This window comes from Sus scrofa, chromosome X, assembly GCF_054392235.1.
Source record: "Sus scrofa isolate SSC_HxYL_T2T_F1_AM1 chromosome X, Sscrofa_HxYL_maternal_Yorkshire_Landrace_v2.0, whole genome shotgun sequence".
Taxonomy (NCBI): domain Eukaryota; kingdom Metazoa; phylum Chordata; class Mammalia; order Artiodactyla; family Suidae; genus Sus; species Sus scrofa.
The window spans coordinates 17,277,810-17,300,432 of record NC_139401.1 but is presented as its reverse complement, the minus strand read 5'-3'; the positions used below and the strand labels follow the sequence as shown (position 1 = coordinate 17,300,432).

The following is a 22,623-nucleotide window of genomic DNA, read 5'->3' as shown; positions in this document are numbered from 1 at the left end:
AACACATTGAGCCACCAGGGAACTCCTAGCTAAGGACACCATGATGGGAACATTTCTAAATACAACGAACACCAACAAGATGAAATAAATAACCTGACTGCACATTAAGCCACGTTTTCGGTTCAGTGGATCTGAAAATGTACTGTGAGTTAGGAGATCCCTTGTGGCTCAGCGGGTTGTGGCTCACTGTGTCCGTGAGGATGCAGGTTGGATCCCTACCCTCGCTCAGTGGGTTACACAGCAGATGTGGCTTGGATGTGGCGTTGCTGTAGCTGTGCTGTATGCCAGCAGGTGCCGCTCTGATTCGATGCCCAGCCTGGAACTTCCATAAGCTGCACGTGCAGCCATAAAAAGGAAAAATAAAAAAGCACTGTGAGTTGCCACAATACCCCATGAATGCCCAGTGTTTACCATGTACGGATGGTTTAAGGACCCAGCTCGGATCACCAGGAGGTGAAAATAACCCAAGTGCAGACTTTGATTTCATTGGGAAGACCGCCAACTCCTTTTCATGTCCTTTGCATTCAATGCACCAGACCAAATATGGATCACAAGCGGAGGACTGACACCAAGAGTGCGTAAGAGCCAGACTTAGTTATCATATATTTATTTGTTCACATAGCACCCCAGTTTCACAGCATGTACATTTTCCAACGTTGGCGATTCTTAAGCTACTATGTTCTCCACAGACTTTTGCAACAAGTGTGAAAGAGAGGCAGGAAGGTCAGCTTGAGTTTACAAGTCACAATCCAAATATAGGACACCCCATATTTATTTAGGTTTAAGATCAATGTACATACAGTTCCCAATGCTTAGCAAACGAATGGCTGAGTAAAACACTAACACGACTTGTTAGCACATTATCATGAAAAGACAGAAGGCATCAAATATATACTTTGCTGGTACTCATTTTACTGTTCAATGTACCTGTAGTGAAAAAATATACATTTTTACTTTCAAGGTTAAAATAGACCATCAGCTCATTCTCTCTCCTGGCCCACAGCTATGAAGACGAAAATGGCTCTTCCCACCTCTGGCTCACCTGAACACTGGATTTGTGCTGGAGACAAAAAGAATGGCAGTGCCAAAGAAAAGGGTGTACCTGGTGCCCAAGGCAGCTGCAGGAGAAGCCCTCACCCCAGCTGCCTTAAAACACAACAGAACCAACACAACTCAGTGGATCCTGTCTCCGTACAAGGGGTCACCACATCACTGGTTCCACTCCCCGACAGAGCTTCCTGAAGGAGCTTTAGGACGCAGCCCAGCTGTCCTACAGGGGGCTCTATGCGGGAGAAGGAACCAGAAGTTTCCCCAGGGCAGCTCCCAAATTCCAATGCAAGCTCGCTTAAGTCCTCTGGTCTTCAGAACCATAAAGCACTTTCTCCACCGTGCCATGGGCATGAACCCAGCTTAGAGCAAGCAAGGAGACGCCACAAAACACACAAAATAAACACTCCCCAAGGGCTGAGAGCTGAGCAAGGCTTCTGTAACCAGAACAAGTTCTGTCGACTGAAGCCCTGTAAAGCTTTTGAGAAAAGCCTCCTTTACCAGCATGTGTGTTATGCAATGTAGAACACATCACTGGACAAGCCCCGAAGTGGCCCTGGGATGTCGCGCTCACATTCACAGACTGGCTGTTTCAGGGATCGCTTGGTAAAGGCAACCTCGGAAAGCCTATTTGGGGGAGGGAAGCAGCTCTTAGAATCTGCACGCCCGGCTTGGAACGCCCGGCCCCCCTTGTCTGTTGCTCTTGAGGTTGCTTGTGAGAGGGTCACTTAACCAGCTGCATTCCTCACTGCAAACAGCAAAGGGAAGGGGCTCACACAGTAAGACTCGCAGCAAGTGCCGGCACCTGTCGGCGGTGCTGGGCGGTCTCCCTCAGCGTGTGCCCAAGTGCAAGCAAGACACAGCTCCTCGGGACCCCACAAGCCCACCTCCCCCCTTCTTACTAGAAACTTGAACCACACGGAGTCATCATGCAAAAAACAACAAAGCATCCATAACTAAAGTGTCAACTCAAGTGATCTTTTGAAGTCAGTTTTAAAAGCGTACACTTGAAACAGCGTCAACAAGTCGGTGAGAGAAACCAAAGTTACTAGTGTTCTCTAGCTGGAAGAGAAAAAAGACCCCTCAACTGAGATTTCCCTTTGTTCGTGTTCACAATGTTCAAACCACAACCTACTGAGTCCTACTTGTCAGTAATATGGGAAGATCTGGTTGCTATGATAGTTGTGATTTTTTTAAAAAAATGTTTTAAAAATCACATTGCCTTAGTGATAGCTTGTCAGAAGGTGTGATTCTAGCTTGTGCTGAACAAATGTTTTTGGCTCTAAGGTGTTATACTGAAATTGAGATCTTTCCAGCTACTGCATTTGCAAATGCCTGTCTTAACTGCAAGAAAAACATCCATCTTCAGATGATTTGCTTATTGCTCTTCTAAGTAACCATCTACCATGGTTGTGAGAGCTCATTTAAGAAACAGACAAACGTTATTTAGAAACAGATTAGAATCAAGTCACAGATGAGAAGAATGCTTTACGACAGCTCGCACATTACTAGGAAATCAAAGACAAATTCATGGTTTTGATTACTCACCCTTAACGATGCTGAAATTGAATATCTGCAACCCAAGTCACCCAAGATATACTGAAGAAAACTATACCTTACTACAGATTGAGTTCATTTCCAACACAGTAGTCTACTTTAAAAACAAACTCCCATAAGGAATACAGGAATGGAATCCATTCAAAGCAACAGCGGTCAAAAGGTCTGCCAAGAAACTCAGGGTAATTTACTACATCATGAAAGGTGAGGTGTTCAGAAGAACAAATAGTTCCATCATATTCTTTCCCTTCAGATTTTAGTTTTTGCTTCAAATTCAAGGGAAAGATCTAGATCAGAAGCTCATCAAACCTTGTTTTCATATTTTAAGGCTGATTAATTAAGGAAATAAAATTCAACATGGTAAACAGAACAATTCTTCTGATCTATTTTCAGTAATGCTCGCGGCTAAGGGGTCTCAGCTTGGAATCCATGAAATCCCATCTCTGGCACCAGCTACCTCCTTCTCTGGCCTCCTGGGCAAGGAACTGTGGTTTCTTAGGGCCTAGGTTTCCCCAGCAGCCACTGCAGGTTATGAGAACAGTGCCCTCATCTCTGACGTCCTCTTGTGCCATGAGAGGCAAATGGGCGCAGCTTCCAGCTAGGCTGCCTCCTCTGCCAAACAGACCCAAAGCACTCGCCTAATATTTATCAAGCAGTCAGATCCTTCCAACTAAGGCAAGTGTCTACCTTGATTACAACATAGCCCTCCACTGCAGAGAGCTACCTTTTGGCTTTGCTCCACGTCGGCTGGCTAAGGAGGTGGCAAAAGCAACAATGCCACATACCAGAGGCACGGAGGTGCCCGTTAAGCGGGCTCTCTGCTCCGACTGTGCTTTTGTCCTTGGGACTTCGGGACGCCCATGGTGGGAGAGTGCTTGACAATACGATTATTAAACGCCCAGGGATGGGGGCAACATCGACCTTCTGTCCACAGAATCCCGCCCAACGAGCAGGTCTTATTTCTGAGTAGTTTTAAAGAAGAGGTATAATGGTGATAGCAATACCCCAGCCTTCCAATCAAGCATATTAAAGGCTCCCAGCAACACTATCAGGAGTTATAATCCGAAATTAAAAGCAGACATCCTAAGAAAACAGAGAAATAGAGGATGGGCGCTAGTTAGGTAATAGTAATGGGATGTGCATGTGTTTAATGTTTTTTTAAATCGACTTCTAGGCAACTGAGAAACTGCGGTCATTATTAAGTCCGGTCAAGAAGGCTGAGAGGACTAGCACTGTGTATGCTTTACAGCAACACCCATCCTAAAGTAGTGGTGAGACTATGCAACTCATGAGGCTTTGATTGTCCAAGGCAAGTTTTTTTTTTTCCTTTAATGAAAACCAAGCCAGCTAAACAAAACCCCAACCTCCTCATGTGGCCCACTCTGGCCTTGGCTTGATGGGGGAAAGAAAGCATGTCCCTATTTTTAAAACACGTAACAGAGACTAACATTCTTTAGCTGATAAGCTTGCTTAATGGATAAGCAGCGCGCTCTGGAGCGTGTGCATATGCACTGATGATGCGATAGGGTGCAGGGGCCAGTCTTCCCTGGACCGAATGTAACAAAACGCACACATGATGCGAACCATCTGGGACAAGGCCACTGCCCCCAGATCTCAGAACATGTGAAAAGAGGTTACTGAAAAAATGCTCACTCACCCATTCGTCACCTTAGAAAGGATTGAAACGGACTCTGAATCCCGCCCACAGGGACAAAAAAAGTGGCCAAAAGGGAAGGAAAAGGGGAGTCGAGAGCTAGCTCAAGTCTTGTGATTTTCAAAATCAAAGCAATTCAAAATCCTTGAATGTGCACAGAACAGATCAATTTGCTTTTCTTTGGAAAAACATCATCTGTTTGAGCCTTTCTCCTTTGCCGCTGAGCCAGTGACACAGTTTGCCAATGGAACGGGAAGCACCAAATAAACGCCTACTCTTCCTAAAAGCGGTCAACTCCATTGCAACCAAAGGCTTAGCCCCACATGCTGCAAACCTTCCCTAAACCACTTCAGAGAGGACCTGAGCCCATCGCCCCCTCTATGCTAAGAACGGGGAAATTAGCAAAAGGCACAAGAGACGGCGTTTCTGGCCATCGGCCTCTTGAAGTGAGCTTAAAGCTGCTGAGCCCCAGTACCCGTGGGGGCCAGCTGACTCCGACCTGCAGCTTGAGCTTTCAGGAGACGCGGGCTGGGCAGTCCTCTAGACAGCACTGGCTTCTGCAATCACAACTGACCCTTTCTCACCACTTACACGCGAGGCGCGAAGCGGCTGGGCTCCTCCAGACTGCACATCAACCCATCACTTTGCAAGGGCACGCTTCACAGAGAACAGAAGAGCTGTATACCCAGCATGAGGATCGGCTTGCTTTCATTATTTCTTCATACCCAATACACTCACAATCCGGGTTAAAATAACAAAGACAAAAGTGACCACCAGAGATGGCTGGATTGCTGGTAACGACCACGGCCCCTTCTTCCCTAGGCTGAATACCTGGTTTCAGACAACACATCTTCATCGGTCCAAACAGTCCCATCAGGTCTGCCTAAGGGAGGGGTGGTTTTCAAGGTCATGCATTTCTGGAGAGGTTACCCCATGCAGGATAAAAGTAGAGGTTTGGCAACTATTTCTTAATTCGATCGGGCAAGGCGGTGAGGGTGGATTGCTCTTGCCCCGAAACCTACACGAAACGGCTGAGTTATGTGAGTTGATGGCCTCGCTGGGCCAAGTTAAATAAGACTATGAACAGAACCGCTACTTTAGATAGATGTAAAGACTGAGTAAGTCTTTGCCATTCAAGAGAAAACAATAGCCAGATATTATTTATAGCTAGATATAACATCAAGATGGCACTAGAGAAGCAATTTTTGGCATAGTAGTGGTGGAGGGCACAACGCCAGTCTAAATCTAACGCTTTCGTTTTATTCTAGTTTCTGTTTTATTATCATCATGCCATGGACTATCCAGTTGGAATTGCAATTATTCAGGAAACCAACCTACTGTATACGATATACATACAAAAATAAAACAAGCATCCCAAAGGTACTGGATAATAGGGTTTGGTACCATACATTCTTTAAATAAATAATGCTCTAAATCGCTTTTATTTGCTAGAAGACTGGTTTTTTGGCAAGGAGCAACATCTAACACCTCGAGGAAGTACTTAAGAACGGGAGACAAATTCCACTAATAATTACAATTTCAAGTGTGATAATCAGTTGTATTTTTTCCCACCACAGTAAAATGCACACGTGAACTACAAGAGAAAAGGTGATATGGAGTATATGCCGCTGCTCACAGCGTGTGACACAGTCTCAGACATCGAGGACAAGTAGTTGCGTCGAAACATTCAAAGGAAAGATCCTGGCAGGAAAGGTCACCCACTGTGACTTGCATCGTGGGGGTCATAACACAGTGACTGGACGAAGTTGTTCCAGTTGGTTTTCCAGCGCAATCCGTTCTTGATGAACCTCCTGAGTTGTGCAAAACAAAGAGAGGAAAGCGGTCATTTCCCAGGTTCATCCCTGCTCCATCAAACATTAAAAAGACACTTATGACTGGACCCCCACGCACGGAAGTACCATACGCCTCAAGGACAAGTGGACCGGAAGGCATCGTATTCAAAGCTGGTGACCAGACACAGGAGGCTTCATGATTTGTACTCTCTCAACTCCTTTCTGAAGATGATGTAATGAAGTGGACCGACCAACGCCCTCGACCCCACGCCTGACTCTCATCCTCACTTTTAACAAGATCAATGGCTGACAGAGAATGAGGTTAAAGACAGACTGACTGAGACGGAGCGGAAAAGCAAAAGCAGACTCTCAACACTGAGAGGTGAGCCACTGCTGACTCCATTTCTAATTGCAATCTCTTGCTGCTGCTTTTTCTTCTTCTTCTTCTTTTTTTTTTAGACCTGCACCTGGGGCATATAGAGGTTCCCAGGCTAGAGGTCGAATGGGAGCTGTAGCCACCGGCCTATACCACAGCCACAGCAAGGCGGGATCCAAACCACGTCTGCAACCTACATCACAGCTCACGGCAACGCCAGATCCTTAACCCACTGAGCGAGGCCAGGGATCAAACCCACGTCCTCATGGATCCTAGTTGGGTTCATTACCACTGTGCCACAATGGGAACTCCTGCAATCTCTTGCTTCAATCCAGCAGCATATTTGATTAGGTCCGAGGGATGAGAACGTGTACTGGTCATCCTTCCACCAAAGCGTCACCCAGGTTCCAGGACAATATATGGCTTAAGGTGTGACTTCTTGGGTAAAGGCAGAAAAAAGGATCCACAGTCTGCTGTTTGGGAATTCAAACTTTGAGCCCTAAAACCCAGATTTATTGGCAGGGAGAGAGGGGGACACAGAAAGGCATTCTCAGGTGGAATCGGTCAAGGTGGGAAAGAAATCTGTATAAAGGCTCTATTATGAGATGCCAGAAGAACCTATATGTTAACAGTCAGCATAGACTCAACGAGCATTTATTCACCCACCGTCCTATCTCCCCAGCCAAGAGTCTGACTTTCCATCTACCACGGCCAGGTTCCGCTCTCGGTGCGATGATACCAGCAAGGGACAAGAGCGATCAGACCGATGCCCTCATAGGGCCTATATGCGAATGGCTAGAGAAAGGCCATAAAGTTCAAGAATAAGATACTCTCAAGAGGAAATAAGTAAGATGCTGTACCAGAGACTAATGGGGAAGCTGGGAGAAAGGCCGAGAGGATGGTCAGGAAAGGCTACTCAGAGCTGATGCTCCTGAGCAGAGTCAGGAATGAGGTGACAGGGGAGCCATGTGAAGACACAGGCGAAGGACATTCGGGGAGACAAAACGGCAACCGCAAAGGCCCCAAAGGAAGGAACGAGCTCGGTGTGTCCGATGAACAAACAGGCCTGTGTGTGGAGTTCCCGTCGTGGTACAGCGGAAACGAATCCGAGTAGGAACCATGAGATTGCAGATCCGATCCCTGGCCTCGCTCAGTGGGTTAAGGATCCTGCGTTGCTGTGGCTGTGGTGTAGGCCAGCGGCTGCAGCTCCGATTTGACCCCTAGCCTGGGAACCTCCAGGTGCCGTGGGTGCGGCCCTAAAAACAAAACAAAACAAGCCTGTGCGACCGGAGCAGAGCAGAGGGGTAATGAAGACTGGCAGGAGCTGAGGTCAGAGAGTGAGGCAGGGAGCCTGTGGATGGAGTAAGAGGCAGGGATGCCAAGTACAGGGGCGCAGCAACGAGCGTTTTGAATCAGGAACGGCAGGCGTTATCTAGAACTCAGCATTTCCACTCTGACTGCTGTGTAGACAATCGACGGCAGCAGGACAAGAGGAGAAGCAGGAAGCACTTGGAAGGTTACTGCATGGACCCAGGTGAGAAATGAAAACGGTTTAGATCAAGGTAGCAGCCATAAAGAGAGAGAGAAATGGATGGATTCTGGACATGTTTTAAACCTAGAACTAAGATGACATGTGGATGAAGATGATGTAGGAAAAAAGGAAGGGCATTCTGGACTGAGCACGTGGGCGGCTGGCAGTGTGGGATTACCTGAGAACAAGACGACTGGCTGAGAAATGGGCATTTCAAGGAGAGGGCTGGGATTAAGTGTCTGTGATGGATATCAGACATGTTAGAGGGAAAGGTGAAAAAGCGGGTGTAAAAGCCTGTCTAGAGCTTAGACGAAAGAGACGTAGGGCTTGAGACATAAGCTTATGATCACCAGGTTATGCACAGTCTTGGTCTTCAAAGCCCCCGGACTGTGTAGCACCGCCTGGCAAAACGACATAGACAGAGGTTGCGGGTAAAGGCGGAACTGAACATAGACACCGCGCTCACTCATTCCCTACTGGAACTCCACTAAAACAATAAAAAAAAGTTGTGGTGGGGGGGTCACAGACACACAAGGACAGGGGGAGAAAAAGGGAAGAGGTGATAGCAATAAAGTTGGTAAGCTGGAAGGCCAACTGCTGAATGGTGAATGATTTAGCGAATCCAAGAAAAATAACCGTGGGGATTCTACCAGTTGCTGAGGACACCTCTTCCAATTATGCATTACAGAACTGGAGAAATAACCAAGAGATGGATCTGGGGATAAACTGGACCCACTGTGCGATGGATCTGAGCTAAAACTCCACCGATCACTGATCTCCCTAAGCTCCTTCTCTACCTGGTAGATCATAGGGATGTTTTGGGTCTCCTGGAATTAGTGCCAGTTCGGAGCCTGTGTCCAGTAATCCCCTGGGGAAATCTGACGAATCCCCTTTCCCCGGTGCACAGGCACCCTGGTAAATGGGCACAGGGCCCTTGGGAAAAGCTGGGAGGAGGATTAACAATGTAACGTGGGGCTGCACAGCGGGGTCCTTTCCGAAGGTGACCCAGATACCCCTTTGTTCAAGGGTTCTGTATCTGTAAACTTAGACTGGGAATTGACTGAGAGGCTATGACTACAGCTCTGTTTGACGATTTTTTAGACTTGTGTTCACTAGATCTAGAACTCTTTTTACTTAAACAGATCCAAAAAAAGTGAACTGCAAGCTAATCATGGGGATAAAACAAGAACGAATCCGATTTTATATAGAAGAATCTCTGAAAGACTCAAACTGGCAGCACCAAAAAACTATGAAAGTGGGAGTGAAAGAGGGGAGGAGGACTGGCTTAAATGAGTCTTGGCTGAAAGTCTGCCTCAGAAGCAATTAGATCCCCAGATCCTTGCGGCCACCAGGGCAGAGAACACTGCAGGGGTACTGCTTGGAAAGGTAAAACAGAGCACTTCTGGATTAGCAATACACAGACACAGGTAAGGACAAGAAACTGGACTGGAAATAGGGGAGACTGAATGAATACCCTGAATGCTGAGCACCTCAGCCCTCTCCTCCACTGAACACGTCTCCATCTAGGAGACTGAAAGAACCTCCTCTCTGAGGACTTCCCAGACCAAGAACAAAGAGCCAATGATACTGTCTTTGGGGGTTCCCCAACTCTACAGCCCAGTCAAACAGGGGAGAGATTGAAGCTCAAAGCTGATGGGCCCCACAACATGCTACCAACTTCCAATCTGCATTTTCCTCCTCCTCCTAAATATAAGCAAAGAAGGTCCATCAGATATTGAAAGAAAGTATTTAATTTAAAGAAATACACCACTGAAATCCAGGCCCACTCACCCCGACAGGAAAGAGAGAGAGGCCTCCTGAATCCAAGAGCCCTGTGATATCAATGTAAGACTTAGTGAGAACGGATAAGCAACACAGCCCGACTATACAGCACAGGGAACTATAGCCAGTTTCTTGGGATGGAACGTGATGGAAGACAGCATGAGAAAAAGAATGTATACATATGTATGACCGGGTCACTCTCCTGTACAGCAGAAATTGGCACAACATTGCAAATCAACCATACTTTAATAATAATTAAAAAAAACTACAAAAGATACACAAACATCAAAATAAAAAAGCAAGTACTGAAGAAGAAAAACTACCATTAAGAGAAGATACGACATCAATGAAACAATAGGATACCATCAAAAAGAAAGAGAACCAAAAAAAAATGAACTCTTTATTTCTAAATAAGAGAAAATTCAGAATTTAAAAATAAGTATGCCTCCACATACAAACACCAAAAAAAAAAAAAAAAAAAAAAGAAAGAAAGAAAGAAAGAAAATAGAAGAGAAAATTAGAAAACCAAACTAACAGATCCAGTGTCTTAAAAATATCAGGAACAGGGGAAATGGAAGGAGGAGAGGATCAAGAAAAATCAAGACAACACCCAGAACTCTAGAATATGGGTTTCCAAAACAGAAGGGACTACTAAGTACAGAGACCAATGGGTGACAGGGAGCTACACCAGAGCAAAGGAAAAGGTGGGGGAGGAGCGCAGTCCAAGAGCAAAATGCGAAACAAGAACAAGGTCACATACAAAGATTCATAAAACAGAACAAACTCTGACATTTTCAAAAATAATTTTATTCTGTATTATCATATGGTAAGAATGACTTTTTTTTTCATTTAGTGTACAGTTTTATAAATATTAACACATTTCTAGATTTGCACAACTGAGAGGGTACATTATAGTTCCAACAACCAGAAAGCTCTCTGGTCATACTCACTGACATGCAAACCCTCAACAACCAGTGGTCTGTTTTCCAGCGCTATAGTTTTGCCTTTTCAAGAATGTCAAATAAAAGGACTCATGCAGTATATAACCTTTTGCCACTGGCTTGTCTCACCAGCATAATGCCTTTAAGTTTCATTCAAGTTGCTGTATGTATAACTCCTTTGTACTGCTGAGTACAATTTCATTGTATTCAGTTTATTTATTCATCCTTCAAAGGACATAGGAGTTTTTCCCCAAGTTTTGGCTATCACATGAATGTTTGCATTTTGGGTGAACCGAAGTTTTCATTTCAGTAAGGTACATACCCAGGAGTGGGACTGCTGGGTCATAGGGTAAGTGTATATATAACTTGCTAAGGAACCACCTCAAATGATTTTTCGGAGTGGGGTACCATTTAGCCTTCTCACCACCAAATCATGAGGGTTCCAGGTGCCAACACTTGGTGTTGTCATGATTTTCTATTTTAGCCATTCTAATGTGTGTGTCGTGGTATGTGGTTTTGATTTCAATTGGCATTTGCCTAATGGCTAACGATGCTGAATATTTTCTCACGTGTTCATTTGCCATCCTTATATCCTCTTTGGTGAAGGGTCTGTTTAAGTCCTTTGACCATTTTCAAGTTGAGTTGTTTGAGTTTTGAGAGTTCTTATTACTGAGTTTTGAGGGTTCTTTATATAATCTGGACACAAGTCCTCTGTCACATATGTGGGTTGTAAATGTTTTCCCCCAGTCTGTAGCTTGTCTCTTAATTCTCTTGACAGTGTTTTTGGCACAGTAAGTCTAATTTATTGATTTTTTTTTTCTCTCACGGATTGTGCTTTTGGCATCATTTCTTCTAACCCCAGGTCACAAAAACGTGTTCCCATGCTCTCTTCTACAAGTTTTACACCTCTGTGTTTTACACTGGCATCTATGACCCATTTCAAGTTAATCTTTGGATCAGGAGTGAGGTTTTCGACCAAGGTTCAGTTTTACATACAGATGGCCAATTGTAACAAAACAGCTTATTGAAAAGACCACTCTTCCCTCAATGAATTGATTTTGTACCTTCGTCAAAGATCAAATGGCTCTATTAATGTGGTCTACTTCAGGACTCACTATCCTGCTCCACTGATCTTTCAGCAATCCCATGTGGTCTTAATTACCAAAGCTTGATATGAAAAAGTGATTCCTCCAACTTTGTTCTTCTTGTTCAAATTTGTTTTAGCTATTCCTTGGCCTTTACATATAAATCATAGCATTAGTTGGTACGAAAAACCTGCTGGGATTTTGATTGGTTGCAATGAATCTGTGTATCACTTAGGAGAAAAATAGGATCACTACTATGTTGACTTTTCAATCCACAAATAGCATATGTCTCTCCCTTTATTTATGTCTTCTTGGATTTCTTTTGGCAGTGCTTTGTAGCTGAGAGGATATAGATTCTGTGTTTTCTGAAGAAGTTATATTTAAGTATTTCGTTTGGAAGATGAGGTGCGCTACCGTGAATGATAATGTTTTTATTTTTTTAATTAAATTTTTTTTTTTTTTACTTTTTGTCTTTCTAGGGCTACACCCGCAGCATATGGAGGCTCCCAGGCCAGGGGTCCAATCAGAGCAGTAGCCACCAGCCTACACCAGAGCCACAGCAATGCAAGATCCGATCCATGTCTGCGACCTACAACACAGCTCACAGCAACGCCAGATCCTTAACCCACTGACCAAGGCCAGCAATCAAACCCGAGTCCTCATGGATGCTAGCTGGGTTTGTTAACTGCTGAGCCACAGTAGACGCGCCAATGTTTGTAAAATTTCTGTTACAGTTGTGCATTGCTTGTACATAGAAATATTATTGCACAAAAAAACAAAAAAACAAAAAACAAAAAAAAAACAACAAAAAACAACAACAACAACAAAAAAAACAAAACAAAACAAAACAAAAAAAAAAGGAGTTCCCGTCGTGGCGCAGTGGTTAACGAATCCGACTAGGAACCATGAGGTTGCGGGTTCGGTCCCTGCCCTTGCTCAGTAGGTTAAAGGATCCGGCGTTGCCGTGAGCTGTGGTATAGGTTGCAGACGCGGCTCGGATCCCGCGTTGCTGTGGCTCTGGCGTAGGCCGGTGGCTACAGCTCCGACTAGACCCCTAGCCTGGGAACCTCCATATGCCGCGGGAGCGGCCCAAGAAATAGCAACAACAACAACAACAACAACAAAAGACAAAAGACAAAAAAAAAAAAAAAAAAAAAAAGAAATATTATTGCTATCTGTATGATCTTGTATCCTGTGATTTTCACAAGTTCAATTAGAAAATAAAACTAAAAAAAAATTTCAATTCACAATAGTGTCACCAAAAAAGGCAATAAACTTAACAAAAAACATATAATACTTATACACTTGGAAACACTAAGAGGAATTTTTAAAAATCTAAACAGAGAATCTTGAAACATTTATACTATCTGATTTAAGATTTACTACATGCAAGAGAAGTCAAGACTGTATGGTAGCAGAATAAAGATCAACAAATAGGTTAATAGAACAGAATAAGAACCCATATATAAATCCACACTGATATGATCATTAGATTTTTGACAAAGGTACCAGAGTGATCCAAAGAAGAAAAGAAACTACAAATGGGGCTAGATTAATGGGATACTGATATGGGGGAAAAAATGGGCCTTGAACCTAATCTCACAGCATACATAACACTTAATTCAGGATGGATCATAGATACTGGGTGCAGCCACTAAAGAAAACACTATGGAAGTTCATTAAAAAATTAAAAATAGGAGTTCCCGCTGTGGCTCAGCAATAACAAACCTGACTAGCATCCACGAGGATGATGGTTTAATCCCTGGCTCCACTCAGTGGGTTAAGGATCTGGCGTTGCCGTGAGCTGTGGTGCAGGTTACAGATGCGCCTCAGATTCCTCATTGCTATGGCTGTGGCACAGGCCAGCAGCTGTATCTCAGAATTGACCCCTGTCCTGGGAACTTCCACATGCTGTAGGTGCAGCCCTTAAAAAAAGCCAAAAAAAAAAATTAAACATAGAACTACCAGGAGTGGTATCAGCATCATGGTTAAAGAAGACATCCTTTGTCCATGTTCTCTTGCCAACAACAATTTGGCATCCATTCACAGACAAAGTGCCTTTCTGAGAACTATGGGATACAGCACTGTACACCAAGAGAGGAGTCCTGCCCAGCCATGTATTTAATAATAGGCACACACTTCATTTCCAGCTCTGGACCCAGCAGTGGCCCATGAACCATCTCTAGCCCCTCTTGGTTTCAGTCTGGGAGACGCTAGTGTTTTAGACAATCACCCATAGATGAAAAAGACTTTGTGGAAATCCAGGTTTCAAGTAGAGAAGTTTCAGCCCAATGCTAGAGAAAAAAAAACAAAAACAAAAACACATGTCTGGATGCCCTAGGGGAGGCAAGTGCAACTGTTTGACTTTACTTGCATCACCCTTCCTGCCAAGGAAGCACAGCTTAGGACTAAGAGAGATCTTGGCCCATAATTTCTCCCATGGGGGAAGGAAGAGTGCATAAATATCTGGTTTCCCCAGCTGGGTGGGACACTGTCAAAAATCCTCATTTCTCTCTCTCCCCATCCATAGTACTGAATTATGAACTATCTGACTGTGGGGTGGTAAGAGACTGGAAGAGTAGCAGGTAGGATTCTCAAAGGGTATTAAAGGAACACAGATCCTACTAAATGTGTTGAGGGACTCCATCAGGAAGCCCACTCACAAGCCCCTGGGGATGCTCCAACTGGCCATGGGGCATTCTCAGCACTCCATGGGCCTTACAACACACCACCACCCCTGTGGCCAGCTCCCTGATTACACTCCTGGTGACAGCAGCAAGAATGAGTGAGCACATGTAGAAAGCTTTGTGGACCCAAATCTGTGGGCCAGAAGAGACCACAAATTTGAGCTGTAGTGCCACCTTTGAGAAAGCAAAAAGGAGGCTGTCAGCATTTGGTCTGGTGTTCTGCAGGATCAGAAAAAGGCATACAAGCTTAAGAATTCAGAAGTTCCCGTCATGGCTCAATGGTAATGAGCCCAACTAGTATCCATGAAGATGCGGGTTCGATCCCTGGCCTCGCTCAGTGGGTTAAGAGTCCCATGTTACCGTGAGCTGTGGTGTAGGTTGCAGATGTGGCTCAGATCCTGTGTTTCTGCAGTTCCAATTTGACCCCCTAGCCTGGGAATTCCATATGCCACACCTGCAACCCTAAAATAAAGCAAAAAAAAAAAAAGAATTCTGCCACAAGAAGGAGCAAGAAACGTTGAGCAGGTGTATCCACAGAAGATCTGAGAAAGTCTCAGAATCTCTAAGAGGGCTAATGGAAGATATTTCTCTCCTGAAAACAGTTAGTAAAGACTGGAGGAGGTGACTGCTATTTCAAATATGAAGACAGCAATACAAAACTTCAAGGAAACACAAACTACCAAAGAATCCAATAATCTCCTAGTAACCAATCCCAAAGACATGGGGATCTATGATTTACACAATAAAGAATTTAAAATGGCTGTTTTAAGGAAACTCAATGTGCCACAAGAAAACGAAGAAAAACAAATCAAATTAAATCAGGAAAACGACACTACATGAACAAAATTAAAAGTTCAACAAAGACAAGGAAATCATAAAAAAAAAGACCCAAACAAAATTCTGGAACTGAAAGATACAATGGATGATATTAAAAATATAATGGAGAGCATCAACATCAGAATGCATCAAGCAAAAGAAAGAATCTGAGAGAGAAGACAGAGACTTTGAAACTATCCAGTCAGAGAAGAACAAAGAAAAAAGAATTTAAAAGAATGGAAAAAGGGATGCCTTCAAAGAAATAATTTGTGAATTATTACAATTCCAGAAATTGAAGACAGGGAAGAGCACAGAAAATTTATTTGAAGAAATAATGGCTGAGAACTTCCCAAATCTGGTAAGAGATATGGATATCCAAGCTCATGAAACTCACATATCATGAGACAATCTCACTTAAACAGATCCTCTTTAAGACTCATTATAATAGGAGGTCTCATTGTGGCTCAGCAGAAACGAATCTGACTAGCACCCATGAGGATGCAGGTTTGATCCCTGGCCTCGCTCAGTGTGTTAAGGATCCAGTGTTGCCATGACCTGTGGTGTAGGTCACAGATGTGGCTCAGATCTGGCATTGCTGTGGCTGTGGCATAGGCTAGCAGCTACAGCTCCGATCTGACCCTCAGCCTGGGAACCTCCATGTGCCTTGGGTGCAGCCCTGAAAAGACTAAAATAAAATAAAATATTTGCTATAATAAACTTGTCAAAATTCAAAGACAAAGATAAAATCCTCAAAGCAGCAAAAGAAAGGGAACTTGTACCTTCAAAGAGACCTCTAATGAGGCTATCTGTGGATTTCTCAGCAGGCACCTTTAGAGAGAATGGGATGATAATCCAAAGTGCTATAAAAAAAATTAAAAAAAACAAACAAACTACCAACCGTTAATGCTCTATTCGGCAAAGTTATCATTCAGAAATGGAGAGATAAAGGTTTTCCCAGATATATAAAAAGCTGAGGGAGTTCACCATCACTAGACCTGCCTTACAAGAAATTTAGAAAGGAGTGCTTGAAGGTGAAATGAAAGGATACTAACTAGAAACATGAAAAGATACAATATGCTGGGGTAAATGTAAGTATATAGCCAAACTCAGACTGCTCTAATACCATAATATGGTGGTATGTTAACCACTTAAATCTAGCATAAATATTAAAGGATAATAGTATTAAAAATAACTATCTACAATAAATCAATGAATACACAATATAAACAGAAGTAAATTATGACATCAAGAACAAAAAAGGGGAGTAAAAAGGTAGAGTTTTTTTACACAATCCAAGCTGTTACCTGCAAATAACAGACTGTTATAAGATGTTTTATGTAAGCCTAATGATAACCAGAAAGCAAAAACAAAGACCTACAGCAGATTCACAAAAGATAAAGAGAAGATGGCTGAAGCATACCATTACGGAAAATCATCAATTCACAAAGGCAGGCAGTATGAGAGGAAGAAAGGAAGAATGGAACTACAAAACAGCCAGAAAATAGAAAGATAGTATTAGTAAATGCTTACCTATCCATATTTTTTTTTTTTACCACACCCATGGCACGTGGAAGTTCCTGGGCCAGGGATCAAACCCATGCCACAGCAGTGACCTGAGCCACAGCAGTGACAATGCCAGATTCTTAATCTGGTAGGCCACCAGAGAACTTGATATTTACTTTAAATGTAAGTGAATTAAATTCTCCAATCCAAAGGCATAGAGCAGCTAGATGGATTAAAAAAAAAAAGACCAAACTACATGCTGCCTACCAGAATCTTACTTCAGTTTTACAGTCACACATAGGAAAGAATGAAGAGACGAAAAAGATATTTCATGCAAGTAGATACCGAAAGATAACAGGGGTAGCTGTTCTTTTATCAGGCAAAATAGACTTTAAGCCAAAACTGTAAAAAGAGACAAAGATGTCATTATATAATGTTATAGGGGTCAATTCATGAAGAAAATATAACAATCATAAATATATACGCACCCAACATTGGAGCACCTAAACATATCAGGCAAATATGAAAAGATCTGAAGGAAGAAACTGAGAGCAATATAATAATAGTAGGGGACTTCAATACCTCACTTTCAACAATGGGTATATCATCCAGACAGAAAATCCATAAGGAAATCTTGGACTTAAACTATACTTTAGACCAAATGGCCTTAACAGACATATGTAGAACATTCCATCCAACAGCAGCAGAATACACATTCTTCTCAAGCACACATGGACTATTCTCCAGGATATATCACATGATAGGTCACAAGACAAATCTTAGTAGATTTAAGAAGACTGAAATCATACCAAGTACTTTTTCCAACCACAAAGTTATTAAACTAGAAATCAGTAATAGGAGGATAATTTAAAAATTCACAAATACGTATAAATTAAACAAAACACTCCTGAACAACCAATGGGTCAAAGAAGAAATCAAAAAAAGAAATATAAAAAAATCCTGAAACAGGAGTTTCCACTGTCACTCAGGGGGTTAAGAACCTAACAGTGTCCATGAGGATGCAGCTAAGGATAGTAACCCTGGCCTTGCTCAGTGGGTTAAGGATCCAGCATTGCCACAATGCAACATGTTACAGATGTGGCTCGGATCGAGCGTTGCTGCGGCTGTGCCATAGGCCTGCAGCTGCAGCTTCAATTCAACCCCTAGCCTGGGAACTTCCATATGCCACAGGTGTGGCCATAAAAAGAAAAAAAATCTTGAAACAAATGAAAATGGAAACACAACAGTCTAAAACAAACGGCCAAGAACTACATGAAAACACGGTCAACATCACGAAACACCACAGAAATGCAAATCGAAACCACAATGAGCTATCACCTCATACCTGTTAGAATGGCTATCATCAAAAAGATAAGAGATAAGTGTTGGCAAGAATGTGGAGGAAAGGGAACCCCTGTATAATGGGTTGGAATGGAGACTGATGCGGCCACAGAATGGAGGTTTCTCAAAATGAAAAACAGAACCATCATATGATCTAGTAATCCCACTTCTGGGTATCCAAAGGAAATGAAATCAGGATCTCAAAAAGGTATGTGCACTTCTATGTTCACTGCAGCATTGGTACAATAGCCAAAATATGGAAACAACTTAAGTGTCTGTCTACAAATGAATGAATAAACAAGACATGGTACATACATGCAACAGAATATTATTCAGCTATAAGAAACAAGAAAATTCTGACATTTGTGACACGGATGGACCTTGTGGACATTATGCCAAGTGAAATAAGTCAGACAGAGAAAGGCAAATACCATATGATATCACTTAATATGTACAAAGTAAAAAAATCAAATTTATATAAAAAGAGTAGAACGGAAGTTCCTATCATGGCGCAGCAGAAACGAATCCAACTAGGAACCATAAGGTTGCGGGTTCGATCCCTGGCCTCGCTCAGTGGGTTAAGGATCCGGTGTTGCCGTGAGCTGTGGTGTAGGTCCTGGACGTGGCTCGGATCTGGTATTGCTGTGGCTGTGGTGTAGGCTGGCAGCAACAGCTCTGATTAGACCCCTGGCCTGGGAAACTCCATATGCCGTGGATGCGGCCCTAAAAACCAAAAAAAAAAAAAAAAGAGTAGAATGGTGCTTGCCAGGGGCTGGGGGGTACAAGAAATGAGATGTTGGGCAAAGGTACAAACTTCCAGTCATAAGATAAACTCTGGGAATTTAATGTATAGCACAGTGACTATAGGTCACAATACTGTACTATATACTTAAAGCTTCTAAGAAAGTAAATCTTAAATGTTCTCTCCACATAGTAGAAATGATAATTATACGAGGCGCTAAAAAATAATGAAATTTTGCCACCTGAGCAACATGGATGGACTTGGAAGTGAAATAAGTCAGACAGAGAAAGACAAGTACTACATGATACCACTTATACATGGAATATAAAAAGAAATTCAACAAACTAGTGAATATAACAAAAAAAGAAGCAGACTCACAGATACAGAGAAGAAACTACTGGTTACCACTGGAGAGAGGAAAGGGGGAGGGCAGGGGAGGGGATTAAGAGGTAAAAATTATTAGGTATAAAATAAGCTACAAGGATATACTATACAACACAGGGACTATAGCTAAGATTTTATAACAACTATAAGTGGAATATAACCTTTAAAAATTGGGAATCCGTGTATTGTAAAGCTGTAACTTATATAACATCATACAGCGACTATACTTCAACTTTTAGTAAGAAGAAGAAGAAGGGCAACAGGAGATTTTTAGAGGTGATGGGCAATTTTGTGGCATAAACTACGATGGCTTCATGGATGTGTAATTATCTCCAAACTCATCATGTTGCAGATGTTAAATATGCACAGCTTTACTGAGGTATGTACGATCACATCTCAATTAAGTACTGTTAAAAAAACCCAAATGGGAGTTCCCGTCGTGGCTCAGTGGTTAACAAACCCAACTAGTATCCATGAGGATGCAGGTTTGATCCCTGGGCTCGCTCAGTGGGTTAAGGATCTGGCGTTGCCAGGAGCTGTGATGTAGGTCGCAGATTCGGCTCAGATCTGGCATTGCTGTGGCTGTGGTGTAGGCTGTCGGCTACAGCTCCGATTCGACCCCTAGCCTGGGAACCCCCATATGTGACTGGTACGGCCCTAAAAAAAGACCAAAAAAAATGTATCATGGGCCTAAATGTAAAAGTTATAACAATAAAACCTTTAGACGAAAACGTAAGAGAATATCTTCATATTTAGATGTAAGCAAAGTTTTCTTATATAGGAAGAAAGTAATAAACATAAGAGAAAAAATGATAAATCAGACTATCAAAGTTTAAAACTTCTGTTCTTGAAAAGATACAGTTAAGAAAGTTAATAGGCAAAACAAAGATGGGAAGAAACTATTCCTAAAATATAAATCTCAACAAAGGGCTGGTAACCAAGATAAGACAAAAAGCATCTACCTACGATGCCACAAAAAAAGACTGAAAGCGATTTGCAAATGGCCACATATTTGGAAAAGACACTTCATAAAATAAAATACATGAAAAGAAAATCATCACACAGAAAAGTGCCAAGGGGATGCAAGATAAAACTACATCACCACAGGACTGGCTACAAATGAAAGGAATCACACCAAGTGCAGACAGGGACGGAGCCCAACCAGAGCTCTCGCTCAGTGGTGGGGGCCGAACTAAACGCTACAGCCACTTTGGGAAAAGCTCTAGCAGGTTCTGATAAAAGCAACCACACACGCTCACCGTATTACCTACTGATCCTAATCCGAGGAGTTTATCCCCAAGAAACGAGAACGTATTTCCACCCACACAAAGACTTACTCAAAAATGAGGTTTTATTCCAAATAGCCAACAACTGGAAACATCTCAGGTGCCCATTCATAGGGGAATTGATAAGCAGATTGCAGCATATTCACTCCATGGAATTCCACTGAACAATAAGGAACAGATCGCAGAGACATGCAACAACGTACATGAATCTCAAAAACACTGTACCAAGTGAAAGACGCTTTACATCAAAGCACACGTTACAGGACACATTTACATAAAACTTACAGAATAGGCAAAAAAAGTTTATGGCATAAAAAGTTTAGAATAATGCTTACCTCTGTGCGAGTGGGACAGAAATTAACTGGGAAGGCGCAGGAGGGAACTTTCCAGGGAGATGGTAACGTCCTGTATCTTGATAAGGGTTGGGGATCCCTAAGCATACGCATTTGTGACAAAGTCAGCAAACGTACCCTTAAGATTTGTTCATACCCGGTGTAAAAAACTTACACCATGAGACAAACCCGAGAAAATACTGACTCTAGTTAATGATACGCATGTTACGATATTTAGGGGATGGATATAGATGTCTGCAAGGTACTTGAAAACATGTTACGAATAAGATGAACCGAGAAAACAGACAGCTGGGTGATAAAACACGTACAGCAAGATGTGACCGGCAGAACCCAAATGGTGGCTATGAAAATACTCGCTGTATGATTCTTTCACTTTCTTGGATGCTTGAAAATGTTCACAACAACTATTAGGGCAAATGCGGGGAGTATATTAGAGAAAATAAAAAAGGCAGAGTGGGCAGAGAGCGGTAAAGAGGAGCCGCCAATGAGACAGAATGACAGCAAGGAAAGCGTGGCACCCCAAGAGCCGGTTAGAGACGAGGGTTCAGAGGAGGGCAAGGCACTGGTCAACAGCGTAGAAGTTTCTGAAAATCGCAGTCATATTAACACAGGCCCCAGGAACTGGGCTGTAAGCGCAGGGTGAGCAGAGGGTGACGCTCAGGGAAGTGAGGGGACACAACTGCTGGTCAGAACCTTGGCTGGGAAGGAGACCAGCGCCGCTGAAGGAGGATGTGGGCTCCAGATGACGCTCAGCACCAGCGCGGGTTTACGTGCGGACGGCGGCGATCCTTCCACTGGAGAATCGGGCCATGGCGTGGGTGCCCCGAAAAGATATGTTTAACTCCTAACCCGCCACCACCCCCATAAATGTGACTCTACATGGAAACGAGGTCTCTGCAGATATAATCCAGTTAAAAATGAGACTGTGAGAGATTAAGATGAGCCCTAGCCCAATGACCGGTAATCTTACAGGAAGAGGGCACAAGAAGAAGAGGAACTTGGACAGGGACACAGAGAAAACGCCACATGACGGCGGAGGCAGAAATCTGAGTGATGCATCTACAAGCCAAGGAACATCCAGGACTGCCAGCAGCCACCAGAAACGAGGAAGAATTGCCCCCTAGAGCCTTCGGAGAGACAGCAGGCTCTGCTGAAGCCCTGATTCGGAATCCCAGTCTCCAGAGCTGGGAGAGAATGAACTGCTGTTATTTAAAGCCACTGAGTTTGCAGTACTTTGCTAGGGCAGCTCTGGGAAACGAATACAGGGGAGATTAATGGGGAAGAGAAAGAGGCAATAAGACAGGGTGATGTCCTTGAGAAGGTGACATGGAACCATTTCCAAGGTACCAGGGGACGGGGTGAGTCTTTGATAGGATCAGGGCCATGCTCTTCCACTGAAGTCAGTAGAGCATCATTCACGGAGGAGCTAAACAAATTAAAGGTTTACCCAGGAGCTCTGGACAATAAAGAATGCTTCAAAGGGCCTTTGTAATAGATTCTCTTGTCTTTTTAACTAGCACATAACATGCACTCTACATATTAAAGCTACTAGTCTTCCTCTAAGGATATAAGAACCAACCCATGAAATTTAAATATGGCACTCTCTGCCTTCCAAAGCGACTTTGAGGGAGTTCCCGTTGTGGCCCAGTGGTTAACGAATCCAACTAGGAACCATGAGGTTGCGGGTTCAATCCCTGGCCTTGCTCAGTGGGTTAAGGATCTGGCGTTGCTGTGAGCTGTGGTGT

The 22,623-nt window shown here is 43.2% G+C and overlaps 1 protein-coding gene across 14 annotated transcripts in view; it reads right to left on the bottom strand.

Annotated features, from left to right (window-relative positions):
• Positions 1–591: 591 nt before the first annotated feature.
• REPS2 (RALBP1 associated Eps domain containing 2) overlaps positions 592–22,623 on the bottom strand; it is a 245,961-nt gene continuing 223,929 nt past the window's right edge. For all 14 annotated transcript variants that reach the window (XM_021080774.2, XM_085008577.1, XM_085008575.1 and 11 more), the window contains one exon: positions 592–6,069. In XM_021080774.2, coding sequence (XP_020936433.1) covers positions 6,001–6,069 — 69 coding nt within the window. In that variant the 3' untranslated portion in view covers positions 592–6,000. The remainder of the gene's footprint in view (positions 6,070–22,623) is intronic.